Source organism: Topomyia yanbarensis, chromosome 3 (genome assembly GCF_030247195.1).
Source record: "Topomyia yanbarensis strain Yona2022 chromosome 3, ASM3024719v1, whole genome shotgun sequence".
Classification (NCBI taxonomy): domain Eukaryota; kingdom Metazoa; phylum Arthropoda; class Insecta; order Diptera; family Culicidae; genus Topomyia; species Topomyia yanbarensis.
This window is the reverse complement of record NC_080672.1, coordinates 261,485,869-261,509,227: the sequence shown is the minus strand read 5'-3', so window position 1 is coordinate 261,509,227 and position 23,359 is coordinate 261,485,869. Positions and strand designations below refer to the sequence as shown.

The 23,359-nt window shown below is 40.0% G+C and overlaps 1 protein-coding gene and 1 pseudogene across 1 annotated transcript; both read right to left on the bottom strand.

Moving 5' to 3' along the window:
- Positions 1-6,641: 6,641 nt before the first annotated feature.
- Positions 6,642-7,762, bottom strand: LOC131687892 (pre-mRNA-processing factor 6-like; annotated as a pseudogene).
- A 2,851-nt stretch (positions 7,763-10,613) lies between these two features.
- LOC131687891 (uncharacterized) lies at positions 10,614-16,616 on the bottom strand. The gene has a single exon (XM_058971982.1). It carries the CDS (start codon positions 16,614-16,616, stop codon positions 10,614-10,616), a length of 6,003 nt encoding a protein of 2,000 aa, XP_058827965.1.
- Between the last annotated feature and the right edge of the window lie 6,743 nt (positions 16,617-23,359).

Sequence of the window (23,359 nt, the reverse complement as noted above, 5' to 3'; positions counted from 1 at the left end):
TCCACTATTCACTTTACCAGCCTAGGCACCGGCGAACAAAGACTGCCTCTAACAATGGTTGACCTTCACTGGCAATGTATATATATTTATTCACTCTATGCACGGCACAAGAAAACGATCTGGTTCGTTCGAGAGCTCGGAAACGTATGTAGGAACTATGTTGTGACTCGCTTGTACAATGTCCTTTATCGGATGCGATCGTCTACTACAAATAAAATCACCAGATAAGCAAAACGGTTTGGTTCAGCATGTACCATTCGAATAGAGGTTCCATCCCAAGAATTTATTTGTGTTTCCTCATTCTCGGGATTCGGGAATCCCGGGAAAAGGATTTTTTAATTTATTCCATAAAATTTACCTCTTCCAAAAAATCCGCAGGCAATATCTCGACCGGCAAACACTTGGAGTGAGTAGTAATTGTAACATACACGTTTTCAACTGGTTCGTCGATCAATGGGCGATATATCTTTGAACTCCGTAATATGAAGACATTTTTTTTGTGATTTTTTAAGGTATAGTGTCCAAACCTTACGCAAGTCTTTGCTAAAAAATGTTTTCATGCCAAAATCGAGAAATTCGCCTACAATTACCGCGAAGTATTTCTTTACAGTAGCGTTAGTGGTGCGCATGATGTCTCCGCAACCATTGAACCAATTTATGGATTTTTAAATAGTTCTTTCTTATTTTAATAACTAGAACTTCAAGGAAAGTTTTTGCAAATGGAGATTAGCTACGGAAATTGGGCAGATTTCTTTTAAAAAATCGATTAGTTTTTGCATATTTTGTCCAATGTGTTATACTGGAGTTGTAATATAAATTTTATTATATGAATTTTACACACAATTTTGCATTCCGGGATATTTAAATTTTTATGAAAAGAAGTACAGAACCCCGTATCGGTCAAATATCCTGCACATCCAAACTTTTTCAATGTTGCTTTCAATGGTGCAGTATTTTAGAAGACCAAGCAATTCGGATACTCGCTTGTAACAGGAAATCGATTGGAGACTTCACCCATCGCTGCGTAGTTATCCGTTTTATTTTGATTCAATCTAAATTCGGAGTGATGCTGATCCAAATGTGCCGGGAACGGATTTGATCACGTATTTTCGCTTGGTCGCATACTACCCTGGGGCAGCTGAATCATTTCATCCAAAGTAACCAGATGCTTTGCATTAAATTGATCCCAACTCATCGAAATTTTCTGCAACGAATTCCAATTTTGGACAATAACTCCAGTAGCTGTGTTCAGGATATCGTCACAATCGTAATCGTGGTTACCAGAATTTAGGTTGTCCAAGATTAATCCAAGAAAAATCATTTAAAAGATATTGTATCAACTGAGTGACGAGTAATCGAATGATTCAATGCTGTGTAGTCCGTCAAATCGACATCTTATAACAATTGTTTTAGGGCAGATATACATGCAATCAATTAAGTTTGAAAACTTTTTAATATATTCTTTTATTTTCAAGGAAACAAGTCTTCCTTTTTTTCTTATGTATTCCCGGGATTTCCAGGGATTTTTTTTATTTCTTTCCCGAATCCCGGGAAATTGAAAACCGTCGAAAATTGGAAGCTCTACATTCGATGTTCATACTGGAACTGTGCGAAAGAAATTATTTGATTTATTATTAATCCAAATGTACTAAGAAATGAAATATTTCAAATTAAGTAATGTGGTCCTACGTCAGTAGTTGCACGCTATAGGGCTGTCCCTTGTATTTTTTTTTATTTCGGAACTGCATTATACTGCTAGGAGGATAAATACTATTATTATTTTATGGCACAACAATAAAAAATCATTTTTAGTAGGGTTCGTCGCGGTGCGGATGTGGGCGGTAAATGGATTGTCCGCACCGCAAAAAAAAATAATAAAACCGCACCGCTTACCGCAACCGCACTTTATTTACCGCACCGCACCGCGCGGTAATGCGGTAAAATTTTTATATTTTTAAAAAATAGTGTTGGAAAATTGTTCATTTGTGTAACAGTATATAATAAAATGTTATTTTTATTCACACGAAATTTAACTTTAAGAGACTCCTCAGAATGTATTGTTTATGAAAAAATCAACTTTTTCATTTTCTATTAATAAAATTCCGTTCATTTGAAGGCAAACATTATACATTAAAAAACGTTCTACTACAGTAATAGGAAAACTTTTATTTTAGCAACCCTTCAGTTAATTGAAAAAGGGGAATAAAAATGTAATAAGAAATGAAGTTGCATATTTTTTTCTTTAAATTTTCATATTTTCAATGCTTTTGACATATGAAAATAAAATGTATGATTTTCGCATTTACGTAGTAAAACCACCTTTCATTCTTAAAGGAATTTCACCAACAAAAATTTAAAGTCGAAATACCAGTACTTCTATATAGTAGCGCATATATTCCAATACAGTTGTTCAGAATACAACGAAGAAGAGAGCACTCTTTGAATCAGCTTGTTAGCAGATCAAAGCTAAAATAATATTTATTGAATTCAATTGTTGTTCAATTATACTAATTTGCACTTACATTACTTGGTGTTCCACTTATTTTCCTTCAGTAACAGATTACTACAGAGTCTGACTTGTCTGTGATAGCTATCTGTGATAATAGGTTAAGTTTTAGCCACATTAGTTTTATATATAATTCGCCGTACCTGTGACTTCTAACCGTACACTCAAAATAATCCACACGTTAATGCTACGTGAAAACATATGTGGTTTTTCTCCATCGCACTTTTCACGTAACACTTACATGGATCATTGGTAACACAGAATGAACTCATGAACACTCACCTGTGTTTCACGTAATACTTACATGACTTTTCACGTGTTTTTTACAAGGTGTCTTAATAGAACCTATATGATACGTCGGTAATTTTTATGAAAAAAATCATTTGGATTCTCATTCCACCGGAATTTCACGTAATACTAACGTGACTTCTCTCGTATCTTTTATTAAGTATTTTAATAGTAGCTATGTGGTGTACTTGTAAAATTCATTAGACAACTTGTAAATGGCATGTGATCCGCCATTGAATTTTATCTTTTGTGTAACATGAAAGATTGTTGAATATTGTATTGAGCAGACCACATGCGAGATAACACGACAGGACACATATTACATTGTGTCCTCAAATAATCACTTGAAGCTTGAATTCCAACCATTTTTGGTTTGCTTTATTTAGTTTGGCTATAGACTAAACCGACCTTAGTTTAAAGTAAACTATTTTCGAATTAGTTTGCCAAGGACTACTTATTCTGAGGCGAACGAGGAATTGCTGGAAAATAAAATGATAGCAAGAAACGAAAAACATCAAAGAAAAAAATAACAAAATGAACTTTTTAGAATTATTTATTTGGCTTTTGTAATATTGGAACACTATAACATCGATTCCAGGGACTACTATGAGAGGCTGAGACTCGACTGGAACATTACATGAGTCAGAAAACCCGATTAGCGTGCATATTCTTTTTGAAGATGGACTTACTAGTCGTTGCTTCGGTTTGGCGCCGATTGCGATTTTGATGCCGCTTATTCGGCCACCTGCATTGCATTGTTGGCACAAACTTGTTATTTGCTGCCTGCTCCTGAGAAAAGTAACTAATGGGGTCGTGAGTACTACTGAGCATGTCCAATGGCGGGTTACTTTATCAGTTCACCTGGACGAAAAGATGTACATAATTTAAACCATAACAGGACAAAAACAATATGTTCAATAATGAAAATGATAATCAGTAAACAACAGGGCTATCTATGATGACTGTTCATCTCACCTGGATTGCCGGAGGATATTCCAAAGAAGCTTATGCCGTAGTGACTTCACCACCTTGGCGTAATACATAGTGTTCATAAAGTGGAACTATCATTCAAAGTGTTAGCGACTGTTTTTAGTTTTATGAATTGAATCATAGACTTTCACCATTACTTTGTTGTCTTCTTTAAAACCGCTGACCTGAAATATTATGACATTGTTAAAAATTCAATATCGCTATGATTTCAAAAAAAACTTACTTTCTGAGGAGTATAATATTAAATTAAGCAATGCTTTTTGAAACAAACGCAGGATATGATGATGGAATCCTCCCTGCATTAAAAAGCATCCACACTGGTGATTTTGATATAACATGGAATATACATACATCATTTGCCGTGATTCCACTTTAAGTTGGAATGATTAATTGTTTCTGTCAACTGTCATCGGCGGTGTTACGTGGTGTACATACGAGAAACGGTCCGGCGTTCCGGTGCATCTACTGTTGCACAATCGTGGTCGATGTACGGGTTTTACCCGTTCCAGGCGGTCGTTCTATCGAGCATAGAGATCGTTACAATAGGAAGTTCTTTGGCTAATTGTTGATGTATGTAACACCATCAGCGTCATCTTCACGATTGTGCCCAAACAGTCACGAGTAATTCCAAGTAGAAACGCTATTATCACTGCAAACATTCCCAACACCATCTGAATACTATCGAAAGAAGCATCCTTCTAGATAAAATGGACCACATAATATGATGAGTTCTTGATCGGTTCCTAATGGTTATGTTACAATTCAACCGAAATCGATATACTTCAACACATCCGTGCTTAGTTGACGTCCGTATCCGTCGAATTGCAAATTAGAATTGTAGTGTTAGGCCCAATTTGAAAAGTTACAAAAATGTCAAGACAACATTGCCTCGTTTGGTACAGAAAGCAATCTATGGTTAGGCAGATTTCTCAAATTTGATTATGATGTTCCGTCAGGCATGGATCATTTTGTTTCACTTGGAAATTTTGACGCCGGATATTATAATCCATGCCTTGCAGATGATAATCTATATTATGACGCACATGGGGTGCGTCATACAATCCAAAACAGACTGTGCGTCATAATATACGAAATCGCCATAATGTTTCGGGCGTTATGACACACATCGATATCGCGATGGACATGCCGGACACTTAATGTAACGTACTTATAGTTTCTTTAATATTAATAATATCAGTGTGCGTCATATTAAACTGCCGGATATTATGATGCAGTTCCCAAAACCAAAACTTTATGTATCTGATCGGGTTGTGAGAACGTGTGAACATGTCCAATGGCAGGATTCTTAGTCCTTTACCATGCTACCGATTGCGATCAGCAAAGGGAGGAAAAAATTAGAAACAATTATTAGATCGTAGTAAAAGAGTAGCTATTCAATAATCAAATAGAAAGTAGCAGACGTAACATCCATTAAACTCACTTGAATTTCCAAACGAACATCCGGAGAAGTCTGCGCAATTGTGATTTATTTATGAGTTGTCATTATGCGATCTAGAATTCATGCGTTGACAATCAAATTCATGAATTATTTCAGCAGTATCAGCAAATGATTCCACAGGTGCTGCTTGGGATGCATATTTGAATTAGCAGCTATGATGATGACTTATTTGGCTCGACCAGGTATGCCGGAGAATGACGTACAATGAAAGCAAAGCGTTCCTTGATATTGCACAAAATAAGCATGCTAACTTTCATAGAGTGTGAAGATACCGATCTGTTATGGCTAAACCCGGCCAGCCTCCAGAAAATATCCTACACTTTTTCCACAATCAACGGTTTTGGTAAAAAAAGCATTTTCTTGATTCAGCGGTCTTCCTAACCCTCAGCAGATTTGTCCAAACCACGATGCATACCTTTCAATGCTTGGAATAAAGCGAGATTGGTAATACAGATCCCTCGAACGTTATAACCAATGAATTCCTTTCTTTTCGTTTCGACTTCGTCATTAGTGCGTCCTCGAACACCTGTTTGAGTATATTCAAGCTCAGTTTAACATCCATAGCCGACAAAGTATCGTACAGAATAATATGAATCAAAGCAGCCCGGTTCCGCTTTCCTTTTCGTACTAGTCTTGCTTGGTTAGTACCGAACCAGTGCGTATATTTCCTCAGATGATATTGTCCATATGGGACCTTTCGGATTCTCTAAGAAATTTTCCCGACCAGACAGTGTAGAGCAGAAGAATTGTGCTAGTTTGAAATACTTTGCAGATTACACAGATGAATCTCATATATCGATACTCTCTCTCTTATTCATCAAAATTGCTGATAAAGCAAACAAAAAGGTTATTTTCAAAAACTCCTCAGCTCGAACACGAACCTGAAAAAACATACATTTGACTTCGGTATTCGACTCGTTCGATCTTTTGGGACCGTGTTCCTACCGAGAGTGATCGGTTCCCAGCGACCAGTCCGTGATGAGCATTTCTGATCGCCTGCACATACTGGATTGCTGGCAATCACAAAGTCCAAATGTTGGAATCCAAATGGACAGACCGAGTAGTTGCTCCGTTCCTCGTTACATTTTATGCTCTCGATGACATTATGTGCGGCAGCAAAATATCCCTCGCACTCGTTGGTATAATCGTTCGGGTAGGTAGGTGTCGATCCGTTTATCTGGGGGTTGGAGGAAACAAAACATGTTGATGAGATTGAACTAAAAAACTAAATTAACCAACCGTGTTGAATATTTGTGGTGGGATTTTTGGGTGTGTGGGATGTGTGGGTGTGGGTGTGATCAGTGGGATTTTTTCAGTTACTGTGAGTGTGAGTGCTCGCGCCTGTTTATAGCATGTCCGACTTCATTCATACGAGTAACACTGTCGTCATTGAGAACATTAATTTGTTTCTTGAAAAGCAAGGGATAAAATGCCACGCGCTGCTAATACATCTCCGGCCAACCATTTCGATTTTGCACCCATTAACCAAAGAACTTCTGAGTTTGGACAGTGGGTAACTGCTTATTGTAGTGTGGCTTCTAAACATTTACGAGTTCCGTGATTATTTTCGAAGTAGGCTTCCCGTAACCAATTGCTTTTTTAGGAAGAAAACTCAGAAAGAGCATAGTTGTAGTCGGCACGGGTACATTCGAAGGCCCCTTCTTTAGCGCAGTGATCTGCATCATCAATCCAAGTTTGTTTTCGATCTTCCTCGTCAATTCCAGCTAATGATAACCTGACAACATTTGATGACACCGTCCTTTTCTCCTTCCATTGCTTCTTGAAGCCACTGATCTCGGGTGATCTCTACACCGTTAGCGCTAAGCGAAGTCATTGCTCGATCGATGATATTTTCCACCATATGAATGTTTCCATTGGCTTCCTCCAACTTAAGCGGTTGTCCAAATCTGTCGATCCGTCGGAATATTTTCTTTATTTAGCACCATTCGAGTATTTTCGCATGTTTCTAACCGGGCTAAAGCAAGCTAAAGTTCAACACTTGTGTTGCTATATTCTACAGCTCTTGAAAGTAAAATTTTAGCATATTCTGCATTTTCCATCTCTACAGCTGCCTTCCACAATCACACAGAATTTGGTATATGCTCGAAAGCTCGATCACTTTTGAGCAACAATTTAGCTTTTTTAATGTCATTGATGTCCGTCCCCACTGCAGGTTGAGATCATGTTCTGAAGATCAGTCAAATAACCCTTTGTATCCACAACCGTCTGACCTGCTACAGAATCTGAAACCTGTTCCAGTTCATTAGCATATTCCTAGTTTGACCATTTTTTCTTGAATCTAAATCACCGCTGGGAATGAGCATCCCGGGTGTTGCACTGCCAGGAATCATCGATGCCAATCCTGAATGAGCGTCGATCGTACTGGTGGTTTCATTTCCTAAATTCATAGACAGAATAATATCCGGATGCGCATTAAACTCTCGCTCGTGGATTACGTTGTTTTTTGTTTTGCTGCTCGTCCATACGTTTATCGATGCTCTCGTAGATGGCATCTGCATAGCGTCACATTTATCGTACAGAACAACGAACCGCTGTAACCACTAAACTCCTAGTCAACCTCCTCTTCTTGCGCTTGGCCGGTGCGTGTCTATCGTCACTGCGGAGTGCACTGAAATTAGTGATTGTTTTCAAGTGAGATTGAAGAGTTACTTACGGCACATAATTAGCATCTCGTGCAGGACCCATATCCGAACGGGTAGTGAAACCTGTCGCACAGTTACAAAGGTGAAAATTAATATTCATAAAATAATAATTCAAAATTAAACTTACCCGCGACCCAAACGTTTTCCAAACAAATCAAAACAAAGTAGTTTCATTGATGATGCAAATAAACCAAGCCGAATTTTTGAATACAGCGAAACTCGCATTTACCCCAAACATAGAAAATAATGGACGATGACATTTTCGAAGTTTTGGTTTTAATGTTATTTAAAAACCATACCAGCCAAAATGCTCACCAAAGGTGATTTTTTATTGAACGGAACGAAAATTTGCGATCAAGATATTCAAAAGAGTGCTATAAAGAAAAATTAAAGTTACGATGTTATTAGTAGTTTTGGTATGTTATTTCCACTTACGTTATTTTAGTTCCGCCGATTTTGGTGGCTAATCTTATCATTTGTAAATCAATTCTATGACTGAACTAGGCCTTATTTTGATGAGAAAAGGTTTGTCAATTTTGAGCAGTGTATTAAAGACAGATACAAGTTACGTTATGCTAAGCACCTTTCTCACACTTTCGACATTCCTCAATTAGTCGGTTTTAGTATATTTTTTGCGCTAGCATTTGCACAAGTAGTCAGCTATGATCTACGGTAGGATAGATTTAAATAATTGAAAATAAAATAAGTTGAAAGTCGTGCTTAGACTAACATGATTTGTACTCTTTTTCTCTACTATAATATTATTGTTCAGAATTAGGTAGCTGCACATCGAGTACATTCTTGTTCTCCTTATCGAAACATACCGATATTGAGCATTTTAGTAGAAGGGTTGTCGTTCAATTCAATAATTCAAGCGTAATTTTTGAATACAGTGAAACTCGCATTTGACTCAAACATAGAAAAAGCCTGTTGAGCAGTTAGTACCGCGGGATTTTTTTGGGTGTTTTGGTTCAGGTAATTTTGCGTTTTTTTGTTGCCACCGGTATGCGGCCGTTTCTAAGCACGGGTATTGTTCTCTTCTTCCGACTGGCTATTCTTCTCCTTCCCACTACACCAGTCGGACTGTCTTTCTCGCAGATAACGCATTAGGGTGCTTACAGAGTGGCGGCGAGAAGCTGAGCTGGGGCTGAAACTGACATTAAGATGCGAGAAACTTACTTGCTGCAAACCAAAGGGATGATGTCAGAGTGAAAGCTGAGCGGATCGGCGCCGACTGCCACTCTCTAAGGGCCCAGAATCGGCTTCACTATCTGAGCTAGTTTCATCATTATTAATAACCGATGTGGGTATGACATGTTTTAGACCTAGAAGCAGTGTTGGAACTATTAGCTTCCTCGCCGTTATTGACTCCTTTGTTTTCAATTGCTGTAAATATCTTTCCAACTTGTTGCGATTAATCAGGTGCAAATAACCGGATACGAGTTTCCCCGTTTTCGAAACGGAACCTATCAAGGGGGACGTTTCACTGACATACATTATCGTTCCAATGTCACTAAGATTACGACCGGTTATGCGGAAGGTAAGTGGGCAAAAACTTTTAGGCGATACAATTCTCGCACCGTCCTTAAGATCAGTGGTGCGTTCTTTCAACAGATGATCGACACTCGGCAAAATTGTTCACAAAAATGATCGTAGTAGAAGTTATTTTTCCCGGTGTTCATCTGCCAGATGATTTCTTTAATCAGTTCATAATCACCATAATTCTTTCCAAATCATCGCATTCACATTTTGAAGTTGGCAGTCTTTCCTTACCCGTATCGTGAGGGAACATCAGGTTTCTCTATTTCGTGGATCTTCAAAAAAAATAAGATCGAATGAAATTTCACCATAAACCTCCGGCGAAAACGGTTCTGGTTCAACTTTTCCGGTTCGATAACGGCTTCATTATATACTTGCTGTATTATGTGTCACAAAAGATCGCGAGAAGGGCAATATATAAAAAAAATATTTATTAATATAAAACAAGAGGTAATCTTAAATCGTTTTTACCCAAATCTAAAAGCAGCTCTTACAAATTGTTTTCAGCAGACGCCATCTTGCCTTGGATACATCACAGAATGAACACAAAATTTGGCTGTCATAATGAATTGAAACGAGTACGTGATTTTCACGTAAGAGAGATAGGACAATTGCAATGATAGTAACATGCGTTTCATTTCATATTTATTCATAGTCCGATGATTGTTATCTTTGTCAGGTAAACTGAGGTGAAGAAGCATTTTTTGGAACTTATGTGGCGTTTCACGTAATATTAACGTGTGGATTATTTTGAGTGTACTAACTGCTTGCTTTGAAGTATCAGTAGCAATATCAATTCACTGGATTACTAGGTTAGGTTTTATCTGTAATACCTACCTGTGGCGGAAAGTAATGTGTTAGATACAAATTCACCGTACTTAAATTTACTGCCGTACTATTTATTTGATTTTAACCGTATTAACTCCTTACACTATTGAACCACTTAAACCTTCACCATCCTTTTGATTTAAACTCACTATCCTTTTGATCCAAATTCATTAAATTCACTATCCTTTCGCTACTATCGCTTTAAATCTTTTATCTCCTTTGTTTTTATTTTCTTCCTTCGCCTAGGTGCCAGTTATGACAGATTAGCCTGAGTCTGTTTACTGGCGTGTTGCAAGACGCATCGTTATGGCTGTAGTGGCCAACAACCCAGTGGGGCTGTTCACAACATTTCCCCGGCCCGTAATCCTGGTTCGATGACCGCATCCGGATCAGTGTTACTGTCTCTTATCTCCAGTACAGCCAACTTAGCAGTAGCCCGTTTATGCGTTCCCGATCTCGTACGAATCCAAGCTTGCCGTATTCGTCCGTCGCTAGACCCAATAAGTTCCTCGACCACTCCACGTACCCATTGCTTCCGTTTATCTCCTTCAACGACGTAAACAAGATCTCCGACTTCCAATTGTTTCGTCTCATTGAACCACTTCGTTCGTTGATTAAGGGTCGGCAGATATTCTTTAATCCAGCGATTCCACAGCTGTGTTGCCAGCTGCTGCGATCGCTGATAAGCATTCCGCAGCGCTTCTGCCGAATGAGGAGAAGGAGGAGTTAGTTGAGGTTCATTCGGGGACACTCCCCGAAGAAAATGGTTTGGTGTTAACATCTCAGCATCATTTGCCAGCGATACATACGTTAGCGGCCGCGAATTAATCATATCCTCCGCTTCGTTCATTGATGTAAGAAGGATTTCATCGGTCAGTTTCCTTCCATCATCCATCACCTCCAACGCTTCTTTTACCGATCGAACCAGTCTCTCCCAAACGCCCCCCATGTGTGGAGCGGCTGGAGGATTAAAACTCCACTTTACACGAGCGCTGGTAAATTCGTTGGCACACTCCTCACTAATGTTTCTGACCATCTCCTCAAGCTCTCTGCTCGCACCTCTAAAATTAGTTCCATTATCGGAGATGAACTCCAAAGGCGGCCCTCGACGACAAACAAATCTTCGAATAGCCATCAAACATGCTTGCGTGGTGAGGCTGCAGGCCACCTCCAAATGGATTGCCCGTATCACCAGGCAAGTAAACAACACAATCCAGCGTTTTTCCTTACGGCGACCTACCACCACTTCGAATGGACCTAAATAGTCTACACCGACGTAGCTGAATGGACGTTGATATGGGATTAGCCGTTGGATGGGCAAAGGCGCCATCCTTGGAGTATGTGGACGACTACGATTAACTCGACACCAAACACAAGCCTTCGCCACCTTTTGAACGACTCCTCCAATACCGTGAACATAGAATCGCTGTTTTAGTTCATTCTTTACAGTTTCCCGATATCCGTGACCAAATTTCTCATGATAGTGTTGCACAAGCTTTGCTGTCAGAGGATGCTCCTTTGGTAAAATAATCGGAAAACGAAGATCGAAGGGCAGAAATTCTGCGTTTTTCGTCCTGCCTTCCATACGCACCATCCCTTTATCGTCTACAAGAGGAGCTAGTTTATATAACGGACTGGACGTCTCTACAGTTAACCATCTGTCCACCGGATGTTCCCGATTGTGTAACAACACTTTTAGTTCGTCCTCGTACACTTCCGACTGCGCAGCCTTAAAAAGATAGTATTCCGCTTTCTCGTACTCTTCCTGCTTCAAAGGCTTACGCTCCATCATCCAATCTACTTTCTTCAAGTACTTCGCCTGGCTCTTTGTTGCCTTCAGTGTTTCAATTGGACGGCCTTCGATTTTCCGCCGACAGTTGGACACGAATCTATAAACGCACGCCATCGTACGCACTAGAATTCGCCACTTTGAGATACGAGATATGTCTAAAAGTGCACACGATAGTGTGACATCATGGACAAGCAAATGCGCTTTCAGTTCTTCGTTGATGTTGGCCGGTATCACGGGCTGCTCTGGCCATTCCATTTCCTTGCGGAACAGAATGTCCGCTCCCTTAAACCAAGAGCTATTTGAGTGTAAGCTCGCTCCGCGCTTCCATTTCGTTACTCGATCCGCTTCATTATTTAGCGTCGGAACCCATCGCCAGTCCGATACGCTAGTGTGACTGAGGATATCACCTATGCGAAAGCCCACATACTGTCGGTATCGCCGTTGGTCGGATTTGATCCAAGAAAGGACATTCCGCGAATCTGTCCAGATGAACTGTTGGTTAATTTTCAAGCTATGATTGCGCCGAATAGATTCCGCCAATCGGGCACCTAGCACAGCAGCCTGCAGTTCAAGCCGCGGGATGGTAAGTTGTTTGAGTGGAGCCACCTTGCTTCGACTCATTACTAACGCACAGCAAACCTCCCCATCAATTTGGATCCGAAAGTATGCTACGCAGCCATATACATTTTCACTCGCATCGGTGAAGACATGCAACTGAAGATTCTCGTACTGATCAGATCGTGCCTCTCCAAAATAACTTTTCGGTACTTGAATTTTGGCGATCTCTGGCAACATTTTAGTCCACTTGGTCCATTTTTCGAACGACAGATCATCAATCAGTTCATCCCATCCACAACCCGTCCTCCACAAGTCCTGCACTAGTATTCTTCCAATTATCGTGAACGGCGATAGGAAACCTAGTGGGTCGAACTTGGCCATGACACAACTGAGAACGGCCCTTTTCGTTGGGCGCTCAGCACCAAAGAGCATTGACTGAAAATCCACCCGCGGTGTTGTAGAAAAGGATAAAACGTTTCTATTGAGGTCCCACACAATTCCCAAAACTCTCTCCATTTCTGTTTCCTTATCTTGATGAAAATGTATGGAGTGGTTACAGCATTGCTCGCCCATTGCTTGTAAAAACTCTTTGGAATTGGAAACCCAATTTCGAATTTCAAATCCCCCTTGTAAGTGGATCAGTCTTACCTCGCTTGCTCGCTTAATCGCCTCCTCGACGGTATCCACACTGTCGAAATAGTCATCAACATAGTGTTTTTCGATGATTGCTGCTGCTGCGTCCGGATATTGTTTTTCAAAATTTTCGGCATTCAGATTTTTCACGAACTGCGCAGAACAGGGTGAACAGGTCGAACCAAACGTTGCCACATCCATCACATAAATCTGCACAGGCTGCGCTGAATCAAACCGGTATAGGAACCGTTGGGCTTGCTTGTCCTTAACCCGGATTCGAAGCTGGTGGTACATTTCTTTGATATCACCACCGAACCCGAAACGTCGTTCTCGAAAACGTTGAATTACGCCAGGAAGACATGTCAGCATATCAGGACCTTTCAACAATTCGGAATTCAGTGAAACTCCATTTACCGACGCAGCCGCATCCCACACCAAACGTAATTTTCCCGGTTTTCGTGGATTCAGTACAACATTTAGCGGGAGATACCAGACACTCGCTGGATCCGTTTCAGAGAGCTCCTTTGCGGTAATTTTGTGTGCGTAGCCCTTTGTCTCGTAGTCTTGTATTTGCTGGTTTACCCTGCGGTGTAGTTCCGGATCTCTCTCCAGTTTTCTTTCTAGCGCCTTCATTCGCCTTTCGGCCATTGGATAACTGTTCGGAAATCGTCGTTGATCCGCACGCCAAATCAGCCCTGTTTCAAAACGACCATCCACTCGAATCGTTGTTGCTTTCAAGATAGCTCGAGCTCGTTCGTCTTCAACCGACTCTGGTACTACAGCCGAAATACCCGCCTCCTCCAGTACAAACTGGTTTCGCAAGATATCATGTAAATCCTGATTCGTAACAGGTATTACATCATGCAGATTCATATACGCATCTTGCATTGATGGTTGTTGTTTCACTGGTCCATATACCGTCCAGCCTAGCAGCGACTTCACGCCAATTGGGTCACCCGGTTGCCCTATCCTCGATTCAATGGGAGCAAATAGATGCACATTATCCAGTCCAATCATTAATTTTGGCTCCTCCAGGGTGTAATCCTTCACTGGTATGTCACGCAGATGAGGATAATGCTCGGCGATTTCCTGGAACTTTATACGTTGCTTTGGCAAATCAAGCTGCGTTACTGTACGCACGTTGAGCAATGGCAATTTTTCGGCCGCATCTCTCGCGGACACCGTTAAGTTCACCTTCTTCGATTGATTTTCGTAGCGTTTCACGTTTCCAGTCCAAGTTACAACCAGTGGTTCGGCCTCCCCGCTTATTTTCAGTTGGGTGACTATATCGTCCTCGATTAGAGTCACTGACGAACCTTCATCCAGAAACGCCAGGACGTCCAACATAGTGCTTCCAGCATGTATGGTCACGGGCACCATTCGGAAAATAACGGAACGACTCAAGCGAGAGTGAGTATTGCATTTAGCTTCTACCACCGGCACTGTATTGCTTGCGCGGTGGAGAAGCGGATGATGATTGCCTTGACAATTCATCACATTACAGCGAAGCTTGAAGTTGCAGCGGTTTTTTCCGTGGTTGTTCAAGCATAGAACGCACAAACCGAATCGTTCTGCGACTTTGAAGCGTTCCGAAACACTGAGCTGTTTAAACTCCTCACAAAACCTGATTTTATGTTCTGCTCCTCTGCACAGCCAACAGAGCAATTTGGACTTCCTGTCCGGTGACAACTCCCTTCCATTCGACGTGGAGGTGTGTACATGCATGAACTCCTTCTTTGGTCGCATTTTACTAAAGCGGGGCGGATCTTCCGAATCCACGATTGAGAACTCGCTTACTTCGGACACGTCGGAAACTATACCGGTCATGAAATCCGTAAAGACTCTGAGAGGAGTGCCAATTTTGCTCCGCTTGAAGCGAACCCATTCCAATTTATAGGTTGGAGGAAGTTTGTCTACGATTTCCTGCACCACGATTTCCAAGTTAGTGAATCCGCACGCCTTTGTGGTGTACTCTAAACTGCTAATGAAGATTGGCCAGACTTCTGTCTCTCCTTTGAATATCGGCAGATGTTTGGATACCGCCTGGCGAGCCGCCAGCTGTGCATTCGTAGGCCCGACCAGTTCGTGCCCCGACCCGTTTCGCCTACGGTTTTTTAGTAGATTCGCGACACGTTCTAGTTCCTCTCTGCTGAAATCACTATCATTTTCCTCAACTTCCTCCGTTTCTTGATTCGCGATTTCTTCCAGTTTCTCCATCAATCTTCCCATTTTAGATAGAGTGCTCGTATGCTTCTTCGAACCGATTTGTTTTCTGGATCCTTTGGGAACGACTCCCTGTGTACCGACCATAGCATCTTCTTGATTTTCCTGAGATTTGCCGTGATCAAACAACCAGTTCTGAATTTTCCTTTCATACCTTCCTGGCTCTCCTTCGACTGTAGGCAGAAGTTTGGATTCAGTCTGGCGAGCCTTCGTAGACCTGACCGGTTCATGCCCCGACCCGTTTCGCCTAAGACCTCTTATTAGATTCACAAAACGCTCAAGCTCCCCTTTGCTGAAATGATTTTCATCTTCATCCTCCGTTTCTTGGTTGGCGGTTTCTTCTCGTTCCTCCACCGTTCTTCCCTCTATGGATAGAGTGCTCGTAGGCTTCCTTTCAATGACTTGCCCTCTTGATTCTTTGGGATAAGCTCCCCGTGGATCGACCATCGTATCCTCTTGTTTTCCATGTGTTCTGCCTTGTTCGAACAACCAGTTCTGAACTTTCTTTTTGCTCGAAAGCCCTTTCGCCTGACTTCTTTCTTCAAAATCATCACCACCTACAGCTCCATCGTCATCTGCAAATTCCTTGACTGATTCCATTTGCTCCTGAAACTGTTGACGCAACGCCTGTCGTCTTTTTTGAAAAGCTACCTCATCAGCCAAACGCTTTCCCAGCATTTCTCGCTCTTGTTCTAACAGACGGTTTTGGAGCTCCCGCTCCTGCTGTTGTTCCTTATCTAAAAGCTCTTTTTCTTGCTGTAGCCTTTTTTCCTTGAGTACGCGTTCCATCTCCAAGCGTTTCATCCGTAATACGCGATCTTCTGCTAAAGCTCTTTCCTGTAACAACTGCTCTTCTTCCAGCTGCCGTAGCGAAGCATCCAGTACCGATACTGCACTCCTCACCGATCCTCCTTCACTTCTGGCCCCTGCCCTTTTGGCCGTCTTTTTCGACTGCTTTGGTATGCGCAACTGGTTGCAGCATTTTGCGCAGCTCCAAGGGCTGTCCTTAATATCATCCGAAACTCCAGCACAACGGAAATGAGCCCACATTTGGCAAATATCACACTGCACCATATCGTCTACGTCATCTGGGTCCTGGCAGTGCATGCAGTGGTTATTGGTCGAGAAGTCTTCCATCCTTTGAGGGTATCCGAATCGATCAAGTAATATTTGATTTTGTTCAGAATACAACGAAGAAGAGAACACTCTTTGAATCAGCTTGTTAGCAGATCAAAGCTAAAATAATATTTATTGAATTCAATTGTTGTTCAATTATACTAATTTGCACTTACATTACTTGGTGTTCCACTTATTTTCCTTCAGTAACAGATTACTACAGAGTCTGACTTGTCTGTGATAGCTATCTGTGATAATAGGTTAAGTTTTAGCCACATTAGTTTTATATATAATTCGCCGTACCTGTGACTTCTAACCGTACTAACTGCTTGCTTCGAAGTATCAGTAGCAATATCAATTCACTGGATTACTAGGTTAGGTTTTATCTGTAATAACTACCTGTGGCGGAAAGTAATGTGTTAGATACAAATTCACCGTACTTAAATTTACTGCCGTACTACTTATTTGATTTTAACCGTATTAACTCCTTACACTATTGAACCACTTAAACCTTCACTATCCTTTTGATTTAAACTCACTATCCTTTTGATCCAAATTCATTAAATTCACTATCCTTTCGCTACTATCGCTTTAAATCTTTTATCTCCTTTGTTTTTATTTTCTTCCTTCGCCTAGGTGCCAGTTATGACAGATTAGCCTGAGTCTGTTTACTGGCGTGTTGCAAGACGCATCGTTATGGCTGTAGTGGCCAACAACCCAGTGGGGCTGTTCACAACAACAGTGAAATAAAAACATATTGTATTTCATCAATAAGAACGGCGCCATATTTGACGAAAAAATTGCTCTATACATTACATCTAATCAGGTGTCTGGTCTCAACCGGTACAGAATTATTGAACATTAGAAAGACTGCAAAAAATGTATGATTTGTAGCATACAGCAGAAATGATTTTTAAAAATAGGGGGTTTTACGGACAATATATCTCAAAACACTATCTTCCGAATTCTTCAAGAAACAGATGTATTCTCATTCAACAACTAAGATTGCTTCCTTTGAAAATGTATGAAGTGTAATTTTCCTAAGGCTAGTTCGAAAGTTCTAGCATTTAATGTATTTTCCTCTAATATTTTGCCAATAAGCCAAAGGCAAAAACTTCAATTGCAGTGAACGGGAGTCAAACTATGTGGTATTTGGCAAAAAAAAGCTTCAAAAAAGCTACAAAATAGTCTTAACTGAAAAATATTAGGACTTAATTTGGTAGAAAATTATAGTAAATTTGAATGGAAGTTCGCGAAAAAAAAGTTATGTAGCATACTTTTTCAGAAAGAGTCCATTAAAATTGACTGTAGAAAAATTCACATTGAATTTACACAGCAATCAAAGAAGATAGAAATACGATGCTGATGAACGAATGATAGAATAATCATCCATATTTGGACCCCTCCTTATTTTGGACGCTTTCATACATTTGTATCCTTTACTGCCAATTATTGTAAATTCGTTTGGTTTGACGAAGATAATTATATTCTTTGGGTTGTGTTTAAGTCCCAGCATAATTAGTTCATCTCTAATTCCTTTATATTAGTCAAAATTCGCAATTGAAAAATTGATATCGAAAACGATTCACAATTCCACGATTACCAACAGAAATCGGGAGAAGTGATGCACTTTTAAATTGGATTTAAGAGTACAAATTTATTGTTTTTAAATGATCGAATAATTTTGTCTCTATTTGGATCTTGCATTTTATGTATTTGAAATGGTTAGTTTGTGAATTTTTACTTAGAAGTGTCAAATAACTAGTCCAAAATATGTCGTAAAAATAATAGCATCAAAATATTTCGGGCACAGCTAGATTTTCTTTTGTAATAGCAGTCTGTTTATCAATTTAGAATAATCAAAATTATCACTTTATCAATTTATTTTTTGCGGTGCGGTTGCGGTAAAACCGCGCGGTAAAAGCTCTTTCCCGCATCGCATCTGCGGGAAAAAGTGTCTCACCGCACCGCAGATTTTGCGGTGCGGGTGCGGTAAATACCGCGCGGTTGCGGTAATTATCGCAACCGCGACGAACCCTAATTTTCAGTACTCTTTGATATATAAAACATGCAAAATAATTTTAAAAACGATTTTTGTTTTGCTACGGCACTGTGCGTCGTGCCAACCGAGCTAACATACTCGGATTCTTGATTCCGGATTCCTGTTCTCTAACCGACCATGCTACTAAACTTTGGTGACAAAAGATTATTTCCTTCGATCATTCTCATATAAGCCTGCCCAGCTGTAGTTATAACTTTTATAACTGATTCGCTCTAGAATACTTTATTTCATTTTTAATACCATTCAAATCTCTTAGTCACCAATTTTCCGAAAATAGTCAACAAAGTCGATACAGAAGAACTTTGCGACCATTAAAACTTAGTAGCACACAAAATACTTCGTTATAGTTACGAAAATAATTTGTTCACCATATTTTAATTCTTGGAAAAAGCTGAACCTTCTTTATAAACGAAATTGTTTCGTTGCAGAAAACGACGGAAAAATCGTGCGTTGCACTTTCCTTTTCGTTCTATTTGCGATTTTTTATTCTAAGTCTGCCTTCTGCATCTTTATTAAAAAGTTATCTTTTAGAGTGATTGCATTATCTTTCTTCTACAAGATTGTCATTTTTTTCACTGTGAACGCTCAACCGAAATCGTTCCACGACGATTATTGAAGAGTCCCTACTTTTGATTATCGAGTTCCTCATCCCATCCTGAGGCGATTTGCTTTCAATTGAGGACTAATGATAGTTACCGGCAAAAAGGACCGATTGAAAAATTGAAGCAAAATATGTCGTCAACGAGCGATTGAATTGTCTACTCCCCCGCGTTTCAGCTTCGATCCAAGTCCTGGGATGGAAGTGTGCAACTCAATGGAAATGAGGGTGACAGCAAAACCAAACAACACAACAAAAATGAAATTCAACTTCAATGACGTCCTATTCGATCCTTCTCTTCATAACATTGTGCACGCCTGCATTTAGCGATTTTTTGTAGTGTTGAACAAATGACATTTTTATATAGAAAATTTTGCCGTGCCGCTGTTGGACTGGTGAAATCTTTCCCTGCACTCAAGCTGCCCGGGGCATCCATCGCTGGAGGTTCGCGCTTTGTTAGGAAGGGTTTGGCTGTTCCGAAAAGTGGCTGCCAATGCAGTGCAAAGACCGAGGTCTCACGTACGATAACTGAAAACCCATTCAAATTATTTGTTCATTTGGTCGTCTTAGCAGTGCCCGCGGCTGGTGTGGTTCAGCTAGCGATGACGGTCTGGAAGAGAGGAAACTAAAGGACGGAAAGATTATTTATGTAATTGTACGAACCAGACTCTGGTGCAAATTCTTGCGGAGCACCCGACCGGGGGGGCTGGTCCAGATGTCGAAGAGATTTTCTGTTTTTGCTGCAGCTGCCGAAATGTGCCCTCCCGGTTCGTGTTTACTTTGGCGTGTGCTTTGGCAATTATTCTGTCCACTGCGGCAGCAGCGCCATCAGCACGGAGAAAGAAAATCGAATGGAAATAAGCATTGAAGCGCAGCTCGCAGCAAACAAAAAAAAAACGAAACCATTCATAATGTCCTGTGCTCGAGCCCATTTTTCTTCGTGACACTAAATACTTCGATGTTAATTGTTTTGCTCGGGCACGTGAATAAAAGAATGATGGGAGTCTGATCAAAGGCGGGCATTTGGGTCGTGAAAATCATTACCCACTGGAATGAACTATGACTGTATGGCAGCAAATTAATAAGGATCTTTTATTCCTTTTACATTTCTGAATTAGATATCTACAAATTGCAGCGCAATGGAAATTCGAAGACAATTAAAAAATTAATACTAAGTTTGAAGAATACTGTATGAAAAAAAAGAAAAAGCATGCACAAAAAATATCTTCTTGTAATAGATAATAAAGTTCTCTGAGACAACTTTTGAATGGTTGCGTCTTTTGAATGTTGAGCTATCATAAACTGGACTGTATGCGAGTCCGTTCCCGTATCAAAAAGAGCTATCATAATTCTCATTCGGTTTCTAGCCACCTGTCTGGCCGGGGAAGATGTGTAACAATATGGCCACTAATAAAACACCGACAAAAAAGCAATTGCACAAGTGAGTCTCCCGAGGGCCGTTTATTTTAATCATCATCATTGACTCCTGCAGCGCCACTTGTTCCCGTGGAATTCTTGCAGATAATGGCAAAAAAGGAAATGCGTACATGTCGGATTACTCTATTTGAATATATACGCATCGCCCGGGCCATAATTCTTCCGATACTCTTCCCCCTGTCTACTAGTGGTACAGGAAGGGAATAAGCTTACCCTAATTTTCCTGCCTCCGACTGTAGATGGATAGATAGCAAAGATGGATTGGAATAGACAGGAGCGCATCTTCCTCCTATCCGCAGCATAACGAATATAAGCATCACCATCGGCGACGCACTGAGCAATTATGTTTATCTTTCTCAGGGTTGTTTTGCGTGTTTTCCGCTGATGCTGCTGCTGGGTGTACCATTTCATTTCCCGGCGCCACGCTTCATCTCTAACTTTGACAGGTTCAAAGAGCCGTGAAAAATAACATTTCAATCCGCGGCGACCTCCCCGACCCTCACGGAATTGTTTTTTGTTATTCTTTGTCTGTTGTTATGTGGCAACAACCGATCCTTCCACCCACTTCTAACCGTGCCCAAGCAGGATGAGCAGGATTCATCACTTCGGTGCGATTAATCAGCTTTCATATACACACATACATTCCTTTTACATTGACAGCAGTCTCGGTGGATAAAATTGCATATCTCAATCTGCAGTCGTGCCCGGGCGCAAATCCTCGTGGAAATTATTTTGAACTTTTTCAGCTGATTCCGTTCGTTTTTAAAAAGAGATTATTTTTTGGGGAATCGTGTATTGATTACATATATTGTCTGGTACCTATATTTAAGCGCGTCAAACAAGCAAGAATGCCCATAGGTTATAGTCTGGTTGGTACATAGTGTGGGGGAGGGGGGGTTATTCACGCATTTTCGGCTGAATATATCTTATACTACATGGCTTTCTTAAGGGACACAGGAGTTTTCCTGATTTGTTTTTCGTTTTGCGCAATCTGAAATATTAACGTTTTAGGAGTACATACCGTTGGAATAATCAGAGCAATTGACAAAGTTCCAGCTGTTGGTACCAAACATCGTGAAGGTGAATATTACTGAATGCGCAAATAGAACCGTTGAACCCAAAGTTGGGGATCAAATTAATCTTGGAAAAATCAAAAATCATTTCAAAAATACTGTCTGGTAATTTTAAACAAATCGGACTATTATTTAAATAAACAGCTCCAAAGGAACTGGAATTCGAATATTTGATAAAAAGATGGGTCAAGGACAAAATAATTGAATATATTTTAAGACCCTACTTTATTTCCCAATTTTCGATAACGTACGAGCGCCTATCATTGAAACTGCACTTCATTTATTTTTTGCACTGACTACTACTAGAAGGGGAGTGGAAAAGAAGGTTTGGCATGTCACTAAAAATTCTTCCTCGAAAATAAAGTTTGTTTTACAATATGCAAGAAAATTCAATATACATTTTGCCTTCATGTATTCGAAAAAAAAATTAGATTGGCAAACATTATAAAAAAAAACCCCTATGCCCCCTAAATATACATAAAAACCGAAGCATTTACAATCACTCATTCACTCATTGTTTACTGTTATTATTACTTTCATGTGTATCTTATATGCTACGTATCACTATTTGCAAAAGCTCCCAGTGAAGTTCTAGCAACCAGTTTTGCTACTTATCCACTGTACAAACAATAAGGTGAAGTCGGCCAATTTGGACCGCTGGCCAATTCGAATTCTCAGCTATTTCTCAACTATGGTAATATTTTCACTCAAAAAATTGAATTTTTTATTCTTCGTGTTTGGCTCATACTGTTTCGGAGCACTATTTTGAAAAATTCTTATGCAAAATAATTAGATTTTAGATTATGCAATATTTATTCCAAAAACCAAACGCCTGCAATTATGCGATATTAATTCTCAATAGTGTTAATCGGATTAAATTAGTGTGCGCATTAATGAATTAGATATTGTACAGTATATGAATACACCGACCACCGGGTTAATCACCTAGTAGTGCGATAATAGATTTCTCTTGTATTTCACATTTATATTGTTCTCATTGCATCACCGAGAGCAACTGTATTATTGAATCCCAAGATTCTCGTAAAAAATTACTTCTTTTGTAAGTTATAGGGTATATTGGTCATGGCGCGAAAATTACCAGTTGCATTATTTATAATAAGGATGTCCGAAGGAATCAAAACATCGCATACAATATTGAAATTAAGGCACGGCACTAACCATCATTTACCATTTCTTACATATCTTTCCTTCTCCTTATCTCTCTCTCTCCATCTCTTCGTGTTCGTGGCAATTGTCACGACTTACGTCTTGCTATTTCATTATCCATTTCTAAGTTGTGTCATAATATGCTCTACTAATCTAAAATATTTGCTAATGTCCAAGCTAATATGATATGTGGGCGTTATTGTGTAGGTTTGGGAAGACAAAACTATTTTATTTCTGATGTTTCTGAAACAAATTTAATATTACTTTCTATTTATCAGAGTCAATATTTGTAGTCCCGAGCAAATATTGCTTGTATTATGAGAACACTACAACTAATTTGTGTTGAAATCTTGTTTTCCATGAAGATGCGTTCGAAACGTTGCACTATGGAGAGGCATATTCACCTTTTTATTGGAAGCACTGAGAA